This window comes from Bos taurus, chromosome 25, assembly GCF_002263795.3.
Source record: "Bos taurus isolate L1 Dominette 01449 registration number 42190680 breed Hereford chromosome 25, ARS-UCD2.0, whole genome shotgun sequence".
NCBI classification, from domain to species: domain Eukaryota; kingdom Metazoa; phylum Chordata; class Mammalia; order Artiodactyla; family Bovidae; genus Bos; species Bos taurus.
The window spans coordinates 25201221-25222321 of record NC_037352.1 but is presented as its reverse complement, the minus strand read 5'-3'; the positions used below and the strand labels follow the sequence as shown (position 1 = coordinate 25222321).

General features: G+C 48.3%; 1 protein-coding gene and 1 non-coding gene across 6 annotated transcripts in view; one reads left to right on the top strand and one right to left on the bottom strand.

The window, feature by feature from the left end:
• Positions 1 to 21101, bottom strand: part of KATNIP (katanin interacting protein) — a 239203-nt gene that overhangs the window by 106927 nt on the left and 111175 nt on the right. For 4 of the 5 annotated variants that reach the window (XM_024985088.2, XM_059881579.1, XM_024985091.2 and 1 more), the window contains 2 exons: positions 19992 to 20259; positions 11244 to 11375 (listed from right to left, as the gene is read on the bottom strand). In XM_024985088.2, coding sequence (XP_024840856.1) covers positions 11244 to 11375; positions 19992 to 20259 — 400 coding nt within the window. The remainder of the gene's footprint in view (positions 1 to 11243; positions 11376 to 19991; positions 20260 to 21101) is intronic. The other variant, XM_059881580.1, reaches the window with a different exon arrangement.
• Positions 17587 to 17659, top strand: TRNAG-UCC (transfer RNA glycine (anticodon UCC)). Its single transcript has one exon. It is a non-coding gene; the product is annotated as a tRNA-Gly (tRNA).

Sequence of the window (21101 nt, the reverse complement as noted above, 5' to 3'; positions counted from 1 at the left end):
TGCCCCTTGAGGGATGAGCAGGTGAGAGCTGGAGGGAGCTGATGAAGGTGGGGACCCGCATTGCTATGGAAACACGGCGGGTCCAGGGGGTGTGGTGAGGCCACTGGGATCTTCCTCACGCAGGTCCCTGAAGCAGCTGGGGGATGGAAAAGAGGGTGAAAGGAAGGCATGGCCGTGGGCTCCTCTGGAGCTGGAACTGAGGAATCCTGAAGCATCAGTGCACCCTCACCCCAAGGGGAGCTGAAGCAGAAACGGGCTCCCCACATGGCACAGGCATTAATGCCACAGGCTCTCGACTGTCACTACACTGTGAGATGAGATGCTGGTCTGGGTGGGTGGGGGGCACAGACGTGGGTGAACAGGCGCAGCCCATCCTCACAGACCTCCCAGTCACGGGGCGGAGACAGACGTGGATCAGTGCACAGGACACGCCGGCAGTAGGTGACGCGTTCTGGGAGGAAAATCAAGGCCGGAGATGACAGGAGGGGAAGGAAACTATTTCAGAGCCTCAGTCAGGGGAGGTGACAGCTGAGTGGAGACCTTAGAGTGCTGAGCCTTGTGAACACCCAGATGGGGAGGCTCCTCCAGGTCAAGGGGGCAGCAGATGCCAAGGCCCTGTGGTGGGCGGGTTTGGCACACTGAGGAATGGCACCGGGGCTGGGCTGGGGGAGCGAGGGGAAGTCTGGTGGGCAGCAGGGCTGGAGAGGCCTCAGCTGGGCTCTCATGGGACCCCGGGGCCACCTACGCCTTAGAGGCCTCCTGCCACTCCAGGAGGCCACGCCTACCTGTTTAACGCTACACCCTGGTTCCCAGCGCGATTAATGGGTGGAAAGTGATTTCAACTCTGAACCTCGTCAGTCTCAGTATCTGTGAATGTCCATAAAACATATTGTTACCTCCACCATCTGCAATAAAGCAGAGCTGAGAAATTCAAGGTCCCTTCAGATCCTAGAGAAGACCCCATAAATAAGGGCTGAAGAGCTTGTGTACAGTTAAACAAACACATCAACACTCTGATCTAGGGGTACAAACCCCAGTGTCAGTGAGAGATTCTGGCAGCACAAGGATAAGGAGAACCTGGGCGATTCATAAGTTCCTTCTTTTTCCTTTTTGGATGTTTGTGACTTTTTCTTACTAAACTTTTTATTTTGTACTGAGGTATAGCCAATGATGGAATAGGAAATGGCAGCCTACTCCAGTATTCTTGCCTGGAAAATTCCACGGGCAGAAGAACCTGCCAGGCTGAGCGACTGAACATACACACACACACAGCCAATGAACAGTGTTGTGATACTTCCAGGTGGACATCAAAGGGACTGAGCCATACATAACACAAGTATCCATTCTCCCGTAAGCTCCTTCTGCATTTCCTGCTTAGAACACTTACAAAGTCAGTCAAAAAAGCGGCACTACGTGGTGGCCCGTGCCTTTTTACTATCACTATGTGGGACTTCCCAGGTGGCTCAGAAGGTAAAGAATCTGCCTGCAATGTGGGAGACCCGGGTTCGATCCCTGGGTTGGGAAGATCCCCTGGAGTAGGAAATGGCAACCCGCTCCAGTGTTCTTGCCTGGAAAATTCCATGGACAGAGGAGCCTGGCAGGCTGCAGTCGAAGAGGTCGCAAGAGTTGGATACAACTGAGCGAGTAAACCACCACCACCACGTGGGCAAAAGCCTCCTCCTCTCACATCTCAGTGACCTGGGGCTGGGGTGGAGCGGCGCATCTAAGACAATTATCTGTAGCCTTACACTTTCCTTTTCTTGGGAAAGGATAACCAGGAAGGCATTTTCTTCACGCAGGGTCCAGTTTTACCTGCACAAACCCTTCTGCCCTGAGTGTATTTCATTTGGGAGGGAACGCTCCCGCGACAACATGGTTGTTGGGTCCTGCCTGTGCCCTTTGAGTCATATTATGCTAAGAAGATGCTTTTAAAAATTAAATCAGCCTTTCTCCCAGTGAAGGTCAGTGCCGCAGCTCCACTACCAGAGTTCTCCCCACCCATGGCTGCCCAGAAATGTGTACACACTGCCCGCATCCTCCTGATTCACACCCCCGCTGCCGGGCTGTGTGGACTGCATCTCCTCATTGCACATGAGGGTGCCGCCTTTTGATTTCGTTGGAACTTCCCCTTGCTCATTTGGGTGAGCTGTTTCTGCACCGGCCTGAGCCCATGTGAGGCTGGATTTATTCTCATCACAGCTGTGGAGAACAGTGGATTTATTCACACAATAGATCAGTGCCACCAGCAAAAGCCAAATGGTACATTTAAATTTATCCCAAAGCTGCTCTTTTCTGGTTGAAAACTACCCCTCTTCTGTGAACTGCACTTTCTCCTCGCTTCGCTAGAACTTGGCTTTCATCTCTGGAAACAAGAGCGTATCAACTGAGGAGATTTACCGTGAACGCAGCACATGTCACAAAGAAGACGAGAGACGTGGGCTGTCCAGTTGGCTCTCCAGCCAGGCAGCTTCTCCCCACCCGCTGGCTGTCACTCAGTGATTCAGAGTCTTAGCAAAATGGCCCCTTCCCAGAGGCAAGTGGTCTTTGAGGTCAGCCGGGAATCCGATGAAATGGCAAACATTACATCTGAGAATCACACAGGTCTAGTGCAGAGCTCATAGACCCAAAGCCCAGTGGCTGAGGCAAGCCTGTAGATTGTGTTGAGTGACTTTTGTAATTGGAAACAGATGTTAAGTTAAAATACATTTTTTTAAAAAAGAGGAAATTCACGTGAAAATCGGGATTCCTGGCCTCTCTTGAAAAGTCATGTGACCTGACAGCCCTTGCCATGCATGCCTACATGGCAGCTATGAGGTGGGGAGCGGCGCCCCCTGTAGGCAGGGCATTGGCCCTCCAGTTTCCACAGTGGTGGTCACATGCCCCTCAGACTGGCAACTGCGTGATGTGTATGGTGAAAGGTCTAGGGAAATGGCTGACTTAGCCCCGTTCTGTCTTGAGCTGCCCACACTCCCTCTGAAATCCAGCCAGGAGGGGGATGGGGGCTGCCTGCTGGGAGGATCTCTGACATCTGAGTGCTCCAGAGCCTCTGTGCATTTTAACCTGACTCACTGAGAATGCACACACAGTCTCATCCATTACCTGCTTCCCATGGTTCAGGAGACTGTGACAAATGACCACAAACGACTCCCACATGCAACATGCCGCATCATGCTGTGACACTGCCACACCCTCCATCAAGAGGTGAGTGCTTGCTCAGTTGCTTCAGTCATGTCTGACTCTGCAACCCTATGGACTGTAGCCCGCCAGGCTCCTCTGTCCATGGGGATTCTCCAGGCAAGAACACTGGAGTGGGTTGCCATGTCCTCCTCCAGGGGATCTTGCTGACCCAGGGATCAAATCTGGGTCTCAGGTCTCCTGCATTGGCAGGCCGTTTTTTTTTTGTTGTTTGTTTGTTTGTTTGTTTGTTTGTTTTTACCACTAGCACCACTTGGGAAGCCCCCCCATCAAGAGGTAGCTGGAGCCTATTTCTCTAGCTGGGCTTGGCCTGGTGACTTCCTTTGGCCAACAGGTCCTTCGCAGTCACAACTGAGCAGATCCTTTAAAAAGCACTTACATGCTGAGGCGTGTTCTCTCTGGCTGCCTAGAGACCCCCAGGTGCTGGATAATGAGACCACATGGAGCAGAGATAAATTGTCCCAGCTGAGGTCCTTGGGCCAGGGGGCCTGCCAGACACTGTGAGTGAGGCCATGTGAGCTCATCCAGCCCACTAGCTCACTATGGAACCAGCCAGTCCACCCGCAGCAATAATAAAAAGCATTGTTGCTTGCAGCCACTATAGCATGGAGGGGATTGTCAGGCAGCAGGAGATAGCTGTTACACCTGGCTTGTCAAAGCCTGTGCTCATCTCATCTCTAAAGCTTGTTTGGGGGCCTCTAGGGGCAGATGCTCTCTGCAGCCCTTAACACTCATCTTTCCGCTGCTGTCTCATCGTGAGTTCAGGAATGCACATGATTTTTAATGATGTTCAAGGAAGGTGTCAGCCCCCAATCTCCTCCTCACTGACTAAGCAACTTCTACTCTTTCCTCTTGCATATTACAGTCCTTTGCTCCATACCTGGCCTCTGAAGAATTTGTAGCAAAATGTCCTGTGTAGTTAATTTTTATATGAAATGAGCAGCAGTTACTTTCCGGCTCCAGAGACAGTGACCTTCATGGCATCCATGTTTTCCTTCAGGGAACCACCTCTTCCCCAGCTTCTCAGTCCACATGGTTTGGAGGCAACTGCATCTACCCCCACTCCTGGCCCTGTCTGGGCCCACAAGAAAACAGGTGCCTCTCCTTGACTGTGGAGTTTAGAGATCAGTTCAGGGGAGAGATGGTTCTTGGACTCTTCTGGGACTGTTAGGAAGAGGAGCCACCAGGGACCATCTCTGGGCCGTGCCTGAGACTATAGATGTGGTTCCCAAAGTGTGGTCCCTGGAGCAGTAAAATCAGTATCACCTGGAACTTACTAAGAATTAAAACACTTATGTTCCACCCTAGATGCACTGAATTAGAAACTGGGGCAGGGTCCAAAAATGGGGTGTTAATTTGCTTATTTATCACATAATTCTGATGCATGTTCAAGTCTGAGATGCACTGGATTAGAGGAGAGTAGAGCTAAGTGATAAAGAAACACCTTCCTGGTGATAGCATTGTCTGAACACCTGGATCCCACCATGCCTGAAGCTAGATTATAGTCCCAGACTTTTCAGATCTGTGAGCAATACATTTTCCCTTGTTGCTTCAGCCGGTTTGGATTTCTGACCCTTGCTGTTAATCGTGAACACTGACACGTATTATGAGACCCTGGACTTTGGCAGAATGGTCTTTCTGCAGCAGGTCTTCTTGACAGCAATGCTAACTGCAGGGCTGTCAAGATCTTCTAATTCACTCATGCTGAGGGGTGTTACTTTATTTCTACGTTGGCAGCTTGTCTGGGAAAAGTGGTTCAGATATATCACTTCCCTAAAGCACTCTGACACCTTGGACAGTAAACTTTCTACATTAAAGACTAATGTTCTCTCACCCGCAACAAGACAACAGGTCCTTTCCTGAAAGGCTATTTGATCGAGACCAAAGTAATCCAAGACATGAGGCCCTTTCATTAGAAGCAGGGATAATTATAGTGATAGAGAGGAATTAAACTCTCGTGGAGTTGCCTATATGTACATTTAATTGACACAAATTCAATTTTATGACTTTGGTCACAGATAAAGGGACAAGGAGAGAAATAACTCTTTTAAGAGTGCAGGCCATAGGTTACACTTATGGTAATGGCTAGCTAGCTAGCTAATCCAGATCAACCCATCCTTGGAACACAAGCAGAAAGCCTGGACCAAATAGTATTATGAAACTCTGTTTATAAAGAGAAATCTGTTTGAAGGCATGGAGAGTGAATAAGACTATGAAGGGTTACAGGCAGGAAATGAGAAACCCAGAGAGGTGAACTCAGCACCTGGGAAGTGCTTCCCCTCAAGGTGCTGCTGATTCTAAGAGCTTCTGCAAAGCTGAGAAACTGCACAGAGCTGGTGACAGACTTGGGGCTCCAGTCTGAGAATCAGGGTGGCCCAGAAATAGTCAGGAGTGAAGGGCACAGCAATACAAGCAAATCCAAATTACAGTTGACTATTGTAACAACAACAGTAATAATAATGATGTCTGGTGAATATTTACAGAGAATTAAAATGCATGACAATAAGCATTTAATTTTGGAGAGGGGTAAATGGAGTTAGACTTGTAAGGTCTCCACTGAATGAGCAGCAGTAAACTTGCTAATTTAAAGGAGATGCTAATAAGTCAAGAATGCATGTTGCAATCTCTGGTAATGACTAAAGGATAATAAAAGAATGTATAACTAACAAGCTAATAGAGAAGAAAAAAGAGGGATAATATAAAGTAATCAGTTCAGAATAGGGCAAGAAAGGAGAGGAAAAAAGGAACATAAAAGAGGCGGAACAAATAAAAACAAACAATAAGATGGTAGATTTAAAATAAAATCTATCAGCAATTACATTAAATGTAAATGGACTAAATGTGCCCATTACAACACATAGATTGTTAGAGGATAAAAATAAAAACCAATTACATGTTGTTTACAAGAGATAAACCCCAGTGTAAGGATGCAGAAAGTTTGAAAATAAGAGGATGAAAAAAGATGCACCACATAGAAGATTAAAAAAAGAAAGAAGACACACCACATAAACACGAACCAACAGAAAGCCGGTTGACTTAAAGACAAAAGCATTTTTAGAGTAAAAAAGAGACAGTACATGGAGATAAAAGGTTCAGTTCACCAGAAGACATGAAAAGGCTGATTTTGTATGCCCCTCGCAAAAGACATCCTCCCACAAACAGAAAGTAAAGCATCTAAGCAGTACAGGTTTCTCCTGGAAAAGGCTAAGTGGGTTTGGTTCTTCTGTCCTTGCAGCAAGTCAAGGTCCTGTGCCTCGGAGGCATGGACATCCCAGGGACCTCAGCGTAACGCCAGTGCTTAAAAACACATTTTTCCTACAACCCAGGCTCTAAACATATCCAACTGCTTCATCTGGGGCTCAGCCAAGAAGCTTTGGTCGTCCCCACCCTGGAGGAGCAACGACTCTCCTGGGCTTAAGGAAAGATAATATGTCTGCATGGGGTTTTCTAGGTAGAGCAGCATATATGCTACACTTGATCATCAGTTGGAGGGATTTCAAGGGTAGATTTGGCACCTGTACTTCCTTGACCTTTAGAACCTCATCCGTGTGTGACATGTGGCTGCAATGTCATCCCATTTCAGTGTAAGGGTGGTGCAACACAATGGTTTTCAACTTTCTTTTCTTCAAATTTGGCTTATGTAGGAGCATGCACCTTTATCAGATAAAGGCTGAGCTCCAAATCTGTTGAAAATGAGGATTCCACCACCTCAGCGTCCTCTTTAAGGGAGTCAATGGGACAAGCTAAGAACCACGTACCGGGGACAGCTGGTAACCCGATATTTATCAGATGGACCCACTGTGTATGCGAAGGCACGCTTCTTCGCCATGGTGGCCAGGAAGCTCACAGTCACGCCTGTGACCCCGCCTCAGACATCATTTGTTTACCCCCTGGCGTCATCTTATTGTTCCTACTCTTGTGTTCCCTTTACCTTCATTTCCTTACGTATTTGTTAAAGTCTTCTTGCACTACCCAATTTCTCATGTCAGAACTTCCTGGAGAAAGGCAGATTATAAATAATTAATGAAGCTCCACTTCTCAAAATGCCACACATCAAGGTATGTGTTACCTGTTGACTTGTTGAAGACAAACCCCTAGGACCTGTGGACATCACCTTATTTGGAAATAGGGTCTTTGCTGATGACCAGGTTAAGCTGAGGTCATTACGGTGGGCCTCAATCAAACATGACTGGTGTCCTTATAAAGAGAGTAAACTTGAACCCAGAGACAGAGGTGTACACGGGAAAGCAGCAGGTGAATGCTGGAGTTACGTTGTCACAAAGCAAGGAACTGTCAGGAGGTAGAGAGAAGCCTGGAGCAGGCTCATCCCTGGTGCCTTCAGAAGGAACATGGTCCTGCTGACACCTTGATTTGGGACTTCCCAACCTCCAGAAATGGGATAATAACTTTCTATTGCTTAAACCAATTAGATCTTGGTACCTTGTCACAACAGCCTAGGAAACTAATACAGTATTCAAAATGACTTTACTTGATACCTGATTTAACTTTAAAAATAATAACAGTTAGGGGACTTCCCTGGTGGTCCAGTGGTTGAGAATCCGCCTTCCAATGCAGGGGACACAGGGTCAAGCCCTGATTAGGGAATTAAGATCCCACATGCCGTGGGGAATTAAGCCTGCATGCCATGACTAAGAAATAAGGCAGCCAGATAAATAAGTAAATAAATATTTTAAAAATACTGTTATATATTTATATTACATTTATATTACTGAATATTAGAAAAAATAGACCAAGTGACTCCAACCAGTGGGCTTTAGGTGTGTCATTGTTTAGGACTAGGCGGATGTAGGTGTGTTGCAAGCCAACAGCGGTTTAGTTGGCACATGAGGGGCCATGCGATACAGTGATTAGGGACAGATACTCGGCAGCCAGGTTTTTAAGATTCCTTAACCTCTCTGTGCCTGGGTTTCCTCTGTATAATAGTGTTGAGTATAGCAGTACCTACTACACAGGATTGTTTGGGTGATTAAATGTAAGATTAACATGTGTGGTGCCAAACACAGCCTGGGAGCTGATTCAGGGGTTTATAAGTGCTGGCTCTTCATTGTATTACCCAGAAATGTAAGTATCTAGTGATTGCAGCCCACACATGAAGGAGGGAGGTCCCAGTGAGCCCAGCAGGCAACCAGGAAGGGTGCTTGACCACCACCAGGCTGCTCCCCCTCTACCAGGGCCTCTGGAAGGTTCCTACACAATGGCACACTGCCTTTGGCTTTATTTAACACCTTGTTCTGGAGAAATTTAAAAGCCGTTATTAATTTTTCATATGGAGTGAATACCAGCAGTACAGACTGGAGTCCTGTCGAGTTGAGCAGTGGTCAGTGGAGCCAGTCTGCGTGTAGAAGGAACAATGGCCCAGGAATTGTTACACTCTCCACCAGCTGACCTTGAGCAAGGGCTTGCTTTGAGCCAGGTGCTCCTCTAAGCTGACTATCCATCCACCCTTTTAATCCTTACAGTGACCCTCAGGGCAGAGTGCTCTTCTTTTAAAAAAAAAAAAAAAATTATTTATTTAGGCTGAGCTGGGTCTTTATTGCTGCATGGGCTCTTCTCTAGTTGCCGTGAGTGTGGGCTGCTCTCTAGCTGTGGTGCCCAGGCTTCTCGTTGCGGTGGCTTCTCTTGTGATTATTTGCTCCGAGGCATATGGAATCTTCCCAGATTAAGGGTTCAACCCATATCTCCTGCACTGGCAGGCAGATTCTTTACCACTGAGCCACCAGGGAAGCCCCAGAGTGCTATTCTTATCTCCATTTGAGAGATGGGCGAAGGAGGCCCAGAGAGGTTAAGTAACCTGCCCAAGGTCACAGAGCTGGTGGGCAGAAGGGCAGGATTTGCACCAGGTGGTCAGGCTGCAGAGCCCGCCAGGTCTATTTTCTGCCAGGGTTGCTGGGCTAGTGGGCTGTCGGCCCAGAGCTGCTGGTGGCCCTCTCGCCACGTCTAAGAGCTTTTCTCAGAATGAAGGGCAAAAAGGAGAAAGCTGAGCTGGGAGGTGGGGAAAGGCAGACTGCTGACACATTTTAATCACTGGGTCCGGCTGCGCCCAGTGATCACACCACCTTTGGAAGTTCATTTACATGGATTGATGTAGACACTTTCCCTTCAGTCCACTCTTTTTATCACTTGCTATCTAAAACGCCTTGTCTTGGACTTGCCTGGTGGTCCAGCGGTTAAGACTGCCAGCCAATGCAGGGGACATGGGTCTGGTTCCTGGTCTGGGAAGATTCCACATGCTGCAGAGCAACTAAGCCTGAGAGCCACAACTACTGCAGCCCTCGAGTCCTCGCTTAGCAAGGAGAAAAACCACCGCAGTGAGAAGCCTGTGCCCCACAACTAGCCTGCACAGCAATGAAGACCCAGTACAGCCAAAAATAAAAGTAAGAAAATTAAAAAAAAAAAGATCAAATATCTTGTATTAGTATAGTGTTTTCTCCCAGTTGGGTGGGGTTTGATAAGGGTTAATCACCGAATGCCTGGGTGCCCCCTGCTCACAGTCCCTCGGCCAGACCTCCAACCGTGATCCCCAGAGCCAGAGCTCTCAAGGGTCAACACAGCTCACACCCAGGACTGAAAGGAGGGTCCCTCATCCACCCCGGGATGGGGAGCAGGCTTCTGCTCAGCACTGCCCCCCCGCCCCCCCCACCGCTGGAGCTCCCCAGCCAAGTGGTGCTCCACTTGCCCAGCCAGTGACCTTGCTGGTGATGAAGCCAGTTTTGGCTCCTTTCCTTTCCAGCCCTCTTCCAGGAACCACCTTCCAATTCAATGACTTGTTCTGGAATCTTTATCTCAGAGTCTGGTTCTGGGGAATCTAAACCAAGACAATATTCACATAGCAGGGAGCAAACACTCAGCAAAGTGGAAGGACTGTGGCCCCTTCCTCTACCTCCTAAGATCTGCCTGAGCTGCTTGGAAAAGGGCTTCAAGCTTGGAGTGCACTTGTCCAGGCCTGGGTGGGGCTAGTGGTAAAGAACCCGCCTGCCAATGCTGGAGATGCCAGAGACAAGGGTTTGATCCCTGGGTGGGGAAGACCCCCTGGAGGAGGGCATGGCAACCCACTCCAGTATTCTTGCCTGGAGAATTCCGTGGACAGAGGAGCATGGTAGGCTACAGTCCATGGAGTCGCAAAGAGTTGGACACGACTGAAGCGACTTAGCATACTGTATAATGTATATAAGTACATTATAAGTAAACATATAGTAAATATAAGAATTGCTTACGTGGTGGCTGGCTCAAGGTAAGTGCTCAATCATTAGACACCCTGATTTTATTAAAAGGGTATCAGATGAATCTTTCACCATAAACTCCTTTGTACCTTTAGAATGCAATATCATCTGCGCGCATTGTTACCCATATAAAGTAAGAAAATTCATTTAAAAGTAAAAAGAAAAATAAAACACATTTTCAATCGTAACCACATCTTAGCTATAGACCCAGAAAGTAACTATGGCCATTAATTTAATGTGTCCACTCAACTGAGCCACGCAGAGTCCAGCTCTTCAGTCAAAGCCAGTGGTCCTGGCTTGCCACAACTAGAGAAAGCCCGCACACAGCAACAAAGCCCCACACAACCAAAAATAATACAATAAATTAACTAATTCTAAAAAAGTAAAAACATAAATTTCTCCCTATATACATATACATCCTATTGGTTCAGTTTCTCTGGAGACTTTTTTCTTTTTCAAAGTTTCTTTTTCTTTTTTAATGTGGACCGTTTTTAAAGTCTGTATTGAATTTGCTACAATATTGCTTCTGTTGCATGTTTTGATTTTTGGGGGACTTCGAGGCATGTGGGATCTTAGTTCCCAGACCAGGAATAGAACCTGCACTCCCTGCCTTGGAAGGCAAAGTCTTAACCACTGGCCCACCAGGGAAGTCCTTCTCTGGAGACCTTGACTAATAATACATTTGCTAAAGATCAGCTCAGGCCTGGGGAAGGAGGGTAATGAAGCAAGGACTCCTCCTTCGTGGCACCCCAATGAGAGTGATGCAAGCTCAGTGCCAAGCCTGATCACGAGCCCCAGAACTCTTACTTGAGCACGCCCTGTCTTGATCCGGGAACATGGTTGGGGGCTGGGGACTCGGGTGTGGCTCAGGTTTGCTGGGAATGAAGACCTCAGCGTTGTCCTTCCGCTTAGCAGACAAATTCCTTTCCTTTTTATTACCTGTAAAAACACAATTGTTTATATGTCACACACGGGGCAAGCAGAGATGGCACATTCTGCTCGGGCATCTGTTTATTCGTCTGTTCACTTATTCATTCAACAAATATTAATGGAACCCCTGCTCTGGCACCATGCTAGCTTGGAATTAGAGGTGTGAATAATGCAGACAACAAAATAAGTTTGCTGGTTTAAATAATAGCTAAAAAAAAAAAAAAGTACGAGTGGGCTGTGAATTTGGCAAAAGAACTATGAAGGTTTGAACATGACTCAGGTTTGGGGAGGGGGCTTACCAGGTGATGCCGTGGTAAAGAATCCGCCTGCAAGAGACGCAGGTTCAATCCCTGGATGGGGAAGATCCCCTGGAGAAGGAAATGGCAACCCACTCCAGTATTTTTGCCTGGAGAACTCCATGGACAGCAGAGCCTGGTGGGCTAGAGTCCCTGGCGTTGCAAACGTGACTGAGTGACTGAGCATGTACACACGTATGCAAGTTTGGGGACAGTGGTTCCAGGGCTTTAGAACCAGCAAAGGCTTAAGAACATGAGAAGACAGGGACTTTCCTGGTGGCCTGGTGGCTAAGACTCCACGCTTTCAATGCAGGGGACCCAGGTTCAATCCGCAGTCAGGAAACTATAGACTCCACGTGCCACAACTTAAGAGTTCACATGCCGTAAATTAGAGCAAAGATCCTGAGAGCTGCAGCTGAGATCCAGCACAGCCAAATAAATAAATGTTAAACAAAGAAGCACATGAGAGGACACGCTTGGGAAAGCAGGAAAGCAGGCTGGTGGGAGGTGAGGCAGGTGGCTAAATGGACTAAAGAGAAAAATCAGGCAGAAGAGTGTAGTTCCTGGACTTGGGAACCCCAGCCTGGAAAGGCAGAAAGCCTCGGGAAGTTCCTGCTGAAATTCCGAGGAAATCCTGGGGTCTGTGATGGCCCAAAGGAGTGAAGCCCCAGAATCAAGGGCCTGTGGGATTCTTGGCAGCTCAGGGTAGATAATGGGGACATGGGTGAGGTCTGTCTGATTTGCACTAACTTCTCTGCCATTCCCCCCTTGACTTTGTGAAGGGCATATGTTTCTCTACACTTTCTGAAGTGGCTGGTCCCTGGCTGTCCTGACACCCTGGGCCCAAGGGCAGACCTGTGTGTGTGTGTGTGAGCCAGAACCCACCATGTCCAATGAGACAAGAGGAAGAAAGGAAAAGGGCCAATGCTCAAATGGAGACTGACTGCCCAAGTGCTGAAAATATGCTGCTGATGGTAAGAATGACAGCTAGCATATATTCAGTTCTCCTCCAGACGACCCAGCACTGGGCCAGGCCCTTGGCACACGCTTTCTCATGTATTTCCCTGGCCAGCCATCCTAGTGAGTGGAGGGTAGGCAGAATAATGGACCTCAAAATTGGCCACACCCTAATTCCTGAAAGTGTTAGGCGACAAAGCAAAGGGGAATTAACTGTGCTGATCAGCTGACCTTAAACTAGGGAGGTTATCTTGCATTATCCTGCTGGACCCAATGTAATTACATGGGTCCTTAAAAGTGGGCTTCCCTTGTGGCTCAGATGGTAAAGAATCCACCTGCAGTGTAGGAGACTTGGGTTCGATCCCTGGATTGGGAAGATCCCCTGGAGAAGGAAAAGGCTACCCACTCCAGCATTCTGGCCTGGAGAATTCCACGGACTGTATAGTCCACGCGGTCACAAAGAGTCAGACACGACTGAGCAACTTTCACTCACTTCACTTAAGAGTGGCAGAGGGACGAAGTTTCAGCTTGGGATGATGAGAAACTTCTGGTGAAAGACAGTGGTGATGGTTACATATAGTGCGAGTCTACTTCATGACCCCAATTTGTGCTCTAAAAAACAGTGAAGAAGGGACCTCCCTGGTGGTCCAGTGGTTAAGAATCCACTTGCCAAGGCAGGGGACATGGGTTCAGTACCTGGTCCGGGAAGATTCCACATGCCGCGGGGCAACTAAGCCCGTGGGCCACAAAAAAGAGAAGCCACTGCAACTAGAGAGTTGCCTCCGAATGCAGCAACGAAGATTCAGTGCAGCCAAAAGCAAATAAATAAATTTTGTAAAATGGTGAAGAAGGTAAAAGAATAGAAATGTTATGTGTAGGGTGTTACAATATTATATACAGAATGTTATAATAATAAAGGAATGTTATGTATATTCTACCACAATAAAACACACACAAGTGGAAAAGGGGCTGCTGATGAGGAGGGTCAAAGAAGAAAGCCACAGAGCACCAATGCTGCTGGCTTTGGAGGTGGAGGAAGGAGCCAGGAGCCAAGGTGCGCAGCAGCCTCTAGAAGCCGGAAAAGGCAAGGAAACAGGTTCTCCCCTGGAGCCTCCTGTTGACACTGCGATTTTGGCCCATCACACTTATGACCCACAGAACTATAAGATAATAAATTTGCATTGTTTTGTTCATTGGCTACAGCAGTCATAGAAAACTGATATCTACTATTACAGACTAAGGCTCTGAGGTGCAAGTCACTTTGTCAAGGTCACAGAGCTAGGAAGTGATGGAATCAGGGTTTGAGCCCTCCCCTTAACCACTTTCGGCTTCCCTGGTGTCTCAGATGGTAGAGAATCTGCCTGCAATGCAGGAGACCCTGGTTTGATCCCTAGGTTGGGAAGATCCCATGGGGAAGGAAATGGCTACCCACTCCAGTATTCTTGCCTTGGAAATCCCATGGACAGAGGAGCCTGGAGGGCTACAGTCCACGAGGTCGCAAAGAGTCAAACACAACTGAGCAACTTAAATCAACTTAACTGAGCAACTGCATGCTTGCTTAACCACTTTACTGCCTTTCTACCGGCTCCCTCTTCTCCATAAGATGGCCCTCCAGCAGCTGCGGAGGTCTACCTTGGCCATCAGAAGGCTATACAAGGCTATTTCCTGGGGCACCAAAGGACCCAGACTCTTGGTGCAACCCTAGAATCCTCATGTCTTCATGGAAAGTAGGCTGGGACACTCGTTTTGTACCGTGTTCCCGCCTGCCCCTCCCTCCTTTCCCAGGCTCACTCAGCTCCAGCCACACTGGCCCTTTCTCTGTCCTCGGGTACACCAAGCTCTTTCCCTGTTCAAACCCTTTATGCTTGCTGTTCCCTGGACCTGGATTGCTGTTCCCGAGGCTGCCCCCTTCTCCTCATTCCTGATTTAAACATCACCTCCTCTGAGAAGGCTGTTCTCACCATTCCAGCTACCAGCATCCTTCTCTGACCCTAATTCCCCCGCCAGTGTCCTGTTTTATAACATTCACAACTTTCAAGACCATCGGAGTACCATTCTTTCCTCCTCCCTGAATTCCTAACCTGACCCTGACCCAACTCTCCCCTTTCCAGTTGCTGGAAAAATAACTTCTGCCTTTCTCTGTGCCACTCACTCACTGCCCCTTGCTCACAAGGAAGACGAATAGGATGGGAGAGAGTGGGGGCAAGAAGCCATCAGGGCTCCCTCTGGGCAGGGGAGGGGGGAGGGGTTGCCCTCAGGTCACATGGTCCCCTTCCAGATGCCATTAGCTTCTGGGGCCAGGGGATTGTCTACAGCGGAGGGGCAGTACTGCCTAGCCACCGATCCTATCAATTGGAAAGGTGATCATTTGCTCATCTATCCCATGGCTATCTCTCATTTGTTTCAGAACTTAGAAGGGGAAACAGAGGGGCCTGGGGTTACTCACTGGATTCTCAAAGCTGAGTCATCACTTTGTAATCTCATCTGGTTTATTTATTTAGCCTCAGGCAGGAGGAGAAGGGGATGACAGAGGATGAGACGGTTGGATGGCATCACCAACCTGATGGACATGAGTTTGAGCAAGCTCCAGGAGTTGGAGTTGAGGAGTTGAGGGACAGGGAAGCCTGGTGTGCTGCAGTCCATGGGGTCTCAAAGAGTCAGACACGACTAAGCAACTGAACTGAACTGAAAGGTTAACAGCACAGGCTCCGGGCTCAAACTGCTGCAGATCCACTTCTGCTCTGCTCCGTCCTGGCTGTGTGACCTTGGATGAGTCATCTGACATCTCTGTGCTTCATTCTCCCCATAGGCAAAACGAGTGCGATGACAAGACTTCCCGTGGGTTTGTGGGGAGGATTGAACGAGGGACTATATGTAAAGCCCTTGGAACAGTGGTTGGCTCATATCAGTGACAACTCAGTGTTGGCAATTGTTATTATTTATCTGGTTATGTGCTTATTGTCAGGGTTCCCAGAAGGTACTAGCGATAAAGAACCCGCCTGCTAATGCAGGAGATGTAAGAGACGTAGGTTTGATCCCTAGGTTGGGAAGATCCCCTGGAGGAGGGCAATGGCAACCCACTCCACTACTCTTGCCTGGAGAATCCCCATGGATAGAGGAGCCTGGTGGGCTATAGTCCATGGGGTTGCTAAGAGTCAGACACGACTATGCAACTAAGCATGCACGCATGCTTATTGTCTGTTTTCTCTGCCAGGATTACGTGATGTAGGAGAACGACTGGGCTCGTCCTGTCCTGGCATAGTACCTGGGCCATGATACATGCCCAGCAGATGAATAAAGGAACAGCCCCGAACCAGGCACATCTTTTCAGGTTACTGCTGACTGCTCTTGAGTAAATGCTCAGGAGTGGCTCAGAGCTCCAATCCTATGCTAGAGTCTGGGGGGACCTTGTAACAGGCCTCCTGCCTGCTCCCCTCTGTGGGAGCCTGTCCTCTGCTGAAGCTAAGAAGCTGCAGATGAAAGCAGTGGCTGAGGGTGGCGGTAGGGGGCATGTGCACTGCCCTCCACTCCTGGCAGACATCACCACGGTCAATGTGAGGCCTGCCAAGCAATCTGTTAAAAAATTTAAAATGGCAAAAAAGTGAAGTTCTCTCTTTCCGCTTATGGGAAAGTATCTCTCTTAAGGGCTTCCCAGTGGCTCAGCAGTAAAAGAATTGACCTGCAATGCAGGAGACCCAGGTTTGATTCCTGGGTCGGGAAAATTCCCTGGAGAAGGGAATGGCTACCCACTCCAGTATTCTTGCTGGGAAATCCCATGGACAGAGGAGCCTGGGGGTGGCTACAGTCCATGGGGTAGCAGAGTCAGGCATGACTTAGGGACTAAACAGCAATGACTCTTAAACTGCCTGGGGTCCAACGGCTCTCCTTCAGTGACCTGGTCTTCCACACCTGGAAGTGAATGTCATGCCCACACCCATCCCTGCCACAACCCCCACTTCCAGGGCAGGGGCCAGTCAATCTCTTCACAGCCTTTCCCTCCTTCTGTCCCCTTGGAGGAAACACAAGCCACAGCAAGGATGCAGCCCCAGTGGGTTTCACTCAGAAACGCATCAACACTATCCTGATCACCAGATGCTTTAGCGGGGCGGCATGAAAGTGAAAGTGTCAGGTGCTCAGTCGTGTCTGACTCTTTGCGACCCCATGGACTGTAGCCCACCAGGCTCCTCTGTCCATGGATTTCTCCAGGCAAGAAGTGGAGTGGGTTGCCATTTCCTCCTCCAAGGGGGACTTCCTGACACAGAGATTGAATCCAGGTCTCTTGCATTGCAGGCAGATTCTTTACTGTCTGAGCCACCCAGCAGGTGGGGTAGGGGCAGGGGTGGGTGGAGGGGGCATAAGTCCTTGCTTTATTTGACAAAGATCCCTGAATGACTTGAACGTGCCAGGTGAGGGCTGCATGCTGGAGATGCAATTGAGGGAAGAGCTGGACTGTGCCCTGGTGGTGGAGCTCACAGGCCAGAGGGGAAGAAAGGCAACAGGGGACAGTGAGACCAGGGCAGATGATGCTACAGGAGCGGAGGAGGCAGCAACCTAGCTAGCTGGGCTGGGAGTGTTAAGAAAGCTTCCTGGAGGAAGCAGCCTCTGGGAAAAGCAAGGAGCTGGGTTTCATGGGTCAGAGTGGAGAGGAAAGGAAAGGTAGTGATCTCTGTGGAGGGAACAGCCCAGCAAGGAGGAGAGAGCGTGTCCAAGGGACAAATGTTCTCCTGTCTGCAGACCTCAACCGTGGGGTGTAGATTTTCCAGATCTGCCTGTTATTATGTCCCCCCACCAAGACTCATATGGTCAAGTCCTAACCCCCAGCAACACAGAATGTGACTGTGTTTGGAGACAGCATCTGTAGAGAGCTAGTTAAGGTATTAATAAAATGAGGCCTTTAGAGTAGGCACTAATCCAACATGACTGGTGTCCTTATAAGAAGAGGAGACAGGACCCAAGAACAGGGGACTTCCCTGGTGATCCAGTGGTTAGGATTCTGTGCTTCCAATGCAGGGGGCTCAGGTTCGATCCCTGGTCAGGGAACTAGAGTCTACATGTAGCAACTAAGAGTTTGCATGGTGCAACTGAAGATATTGCATGCTCCAATGAAGACCCAGTGCAGCCAAATAAAAATAAATAAATAAGATAAGGTTATAGGAAAAAAAAAAAAGACCCAGGAACACTCAGAGGGAAGTCCAGGTAAAGACACAGGGAGAAACTGGCCATCTGCAATCCAAGGACAGAAGCCATAGAAGACACCAAGTTTGCCAACACCCTAATCTTGGACTCCAAGCCTCCATAACCATGAAAAAATACATAACTGTGACTGTTGAAGCCACCTCTGCTCTGTGTACATTGTTATAGCGTCCTGAGCAGACCAGTGTGCTCACTGCCTGACTTCAAACACTCCCTCATTTCTTTTCTTTGGTTCACCCAGTTTTGGGGAAAATGAGCTCAGAACGGAGAGGGAGGAGGAAGCAGAGGCCATGCCAGCTGGGGATCAGAGAGGAGGACTATTATAGATGGGCCCCTCCCTGCCCAAACCCACCAATTGTTTTGGTGACTTTACCTTCTAGGGTTTATATTTTTTTTAAGATTTTTTTTTTCATGTGGACCATTTTTTAAAGTCTTTGTTGAATTTGTTACAATATTGCTTCTGTTTTATGTTTGTTTGTTTTTTGCTGCAAGGCATGTCGCATCTTAGCTCCCCGACCAAGGATCAAACTCACAACCCCGGCACTGGAAGGTGAAGCCTTAATTGCTGGGCTGCCAGGAATGTCCCTTCTAGGGTCTTTCCTGAAAGGCCTTCTCTAGTGGACCACTGCCATGAGTGCCCATCTGTTTTCCTTCTCCTTCAGACGCTCTTTGATATTTTCTTTGGAAACTCCTATCTCTATCCATGTGGTTTGGGTGGTGATAATCATACCCCCAGTCCTGTTGGCTGGCCCTGGCCAATCAGAGCCACAGTGACTAGTTCAGAGCTGCCACCCCGTATGGGTTCAAGAGCCAAGCCTGGGGATTTTCTAGAACTTTTAGGAAGAAAAATCCGCTTTCTGATCGAGTTGCAAAGCCAGTGTCTCAATTCTATGTCTATATGTGGAGAACCCATGTAAGAATGGTACCAAGATGAAAGAAAGCAGAGATAAGAGGAAGGAGGGGAGGGGAGGAGGGAGGGGAGAAGACATATGAGTCCTGCTATAGTCCTGGAAGGAAAGTTATGACCAACCTAGACAGCATATTCAAAAGCAGAGACATTACTTTGCCAACAAAGGTTCATCTAGTCAAGGCTACGGTTTTTCCTGTGGTCATGTATGGATGTGAGAGTTGGACTGTGAAGAAGGCTGAGCGCCGAAGAATTGATGCTTTTGAACTGTGGTGTTGGAGAAGACTCTTGAGAGTCCCTTGGACTGCAAGGAGATCCAACCAGTCTATTCTGAAGGAGATCAGCCCTGGGATTTCTTTGGAAGGAATGATGCTAAAGCTGAAACTCCAGTACTTTGGCCACCTCATGCGAAGAGTTGACTCATTGGAAAAGACTCTGATGCTGGGAGGATTGGGGTCAGGAGGAGAAGGGGACGACAGAGGATGAGATGGCTGGATGGCATCACTGACTCGATGCACGTGAGTTTCAGTGAACTCTGGGAGTTGGTGATGGACAGGGAGGCCTGGCGTGCTGCGATTCATGGGGTCGCAAAGAGTCGGACACGACTGAGTGACAGAACTGAACTGATCTGATAGTCCTGGAAATCAACCCACAATACTCATTGGAAGGACTGATGCCAAAGTTGAAGCACCAATACTTTGACCACCTGATGCGAAGAACCGACTCATTGGAAAAGACCCTGATGCTGGGAAAGATTGAGGGTAGGAGGAGAAGGGAGCAACAGAGGATGAGACGGTTAGATCACATCACCAACTCAATGGACATGAATTTGAGCAAACTTCGGGAGATAGTGGAGGACAGAGGTGCCTGGCATGCTACAGTTCACGGGGTGGCAAAGAGTCAGACACAGTTTAGCAACTGAATAACAACAACAACACAGTCCTGGACTCCTCAGTTATCCAAGTCAATAAATAGTCCCTTTCGCTTAAGTCAGTTTCATCAGCCAGTTGGTATGCAGATGCTGATAAACATCCTACAATGCACAGGAGAGCCCCCTGCAACTATCTGCCAGACTTCACCGTCTGCAATTTCAGGGTCATTTGTAAGCTTTTGGGAGCCTTCACCTGTGGCAATCCGCAGAGACCTGAACTATATACACCCTGGCCTGTGAGACAGTCTACGCAAAGCTGAAAATCAAAGTACCGCTGGAAATTTACGCTCTACTATTAGAGACATCAAAGGCAAAGAAATGCCACATAAGATGGAGCTTACTTTTGGAAGTCGGGTTAAATTCCAGCACTATGAGGGTGTCTGGGCCCTGGGGAGGGCGTTCTTCTGTCTCCTGGTCCTTGGGAGCATCTTTTTGCACTGAGTCCCTTTGGGAAAGAGGGGAGTCATCTCTGGGACAGCCCACCAGCACCTGGTCCTCGGGGTCCGGCTCAGGGAGTACATCTTCTTCGATAGAGTCATACTCATCACTGGAACCATCCTTTTCTTTCCTTTGTAGATTGACACTAAGTTCCAGGCTTTTTCTTAGCTCCTGCCAAAAGTCAAGGAGAGAAGGAAAAAATGAAATATGTTCCTTTGAGGAAAAACGCCTTTGAAAATAGATCACAGGAATCAAAGAACTATTTCCATCAAACTAACATTTACTAAAACCGTCTCAACCCATGTGTCATCCTCACTTTGAAGATGAGAAAATAAAGGGGCAACGAGCAACTCCCTTCTGGACTGAGCAACATTTATAGTACTAATTGTGGCTGGGTCACATCCTCACAGGCTGAGGATGCCACTAAACTGTGTGTGTAACAATTCTGATGTGGGGGCTTGTTAAAACAGATTGTGGAGTCCCATCCCCTGAGTTTCTGATTCAGTGGGCCTGGATGGGGCCTGAGAACTTGCATTTCTAACAAGGTGATGCTGATGCTGCTGGTCCAGGGACCATACCCTGACTGAGAAATCCCAAAGGTCTCCAGATGATCCTGATACTCCAGGTGGTAGAAAGTCTGGCAGATGGTTGTGGGGGCTGCCCTGTATATTGAAGGGTGTTTGGATGCACCTATAAACATTGTAACATTTAGTTCTCAACTACAGTTGCTTGATTTTTTTTTTGTATATGTTTAATCTCCATGAGACTGTGGATTTACAATCTTGAGACCAAGCATTAAGATCTATACTTATGGTGATCAGAAAATTGATCCCTGAAGCCAGGATAATTTGGAAACAGAATAAGGGCTGCCTACTGCCTTTCAGTTCAGTTCAGTTCAGTCACTCAGTCATGTCCGACTCTTTGCAGCCCCACGAATTGAAGCACGCCAGGCCTCCCTGTCCATCACCAACTCCCGGACTTCACTCAAACTCACGTCCATCGAGTCAGTGATG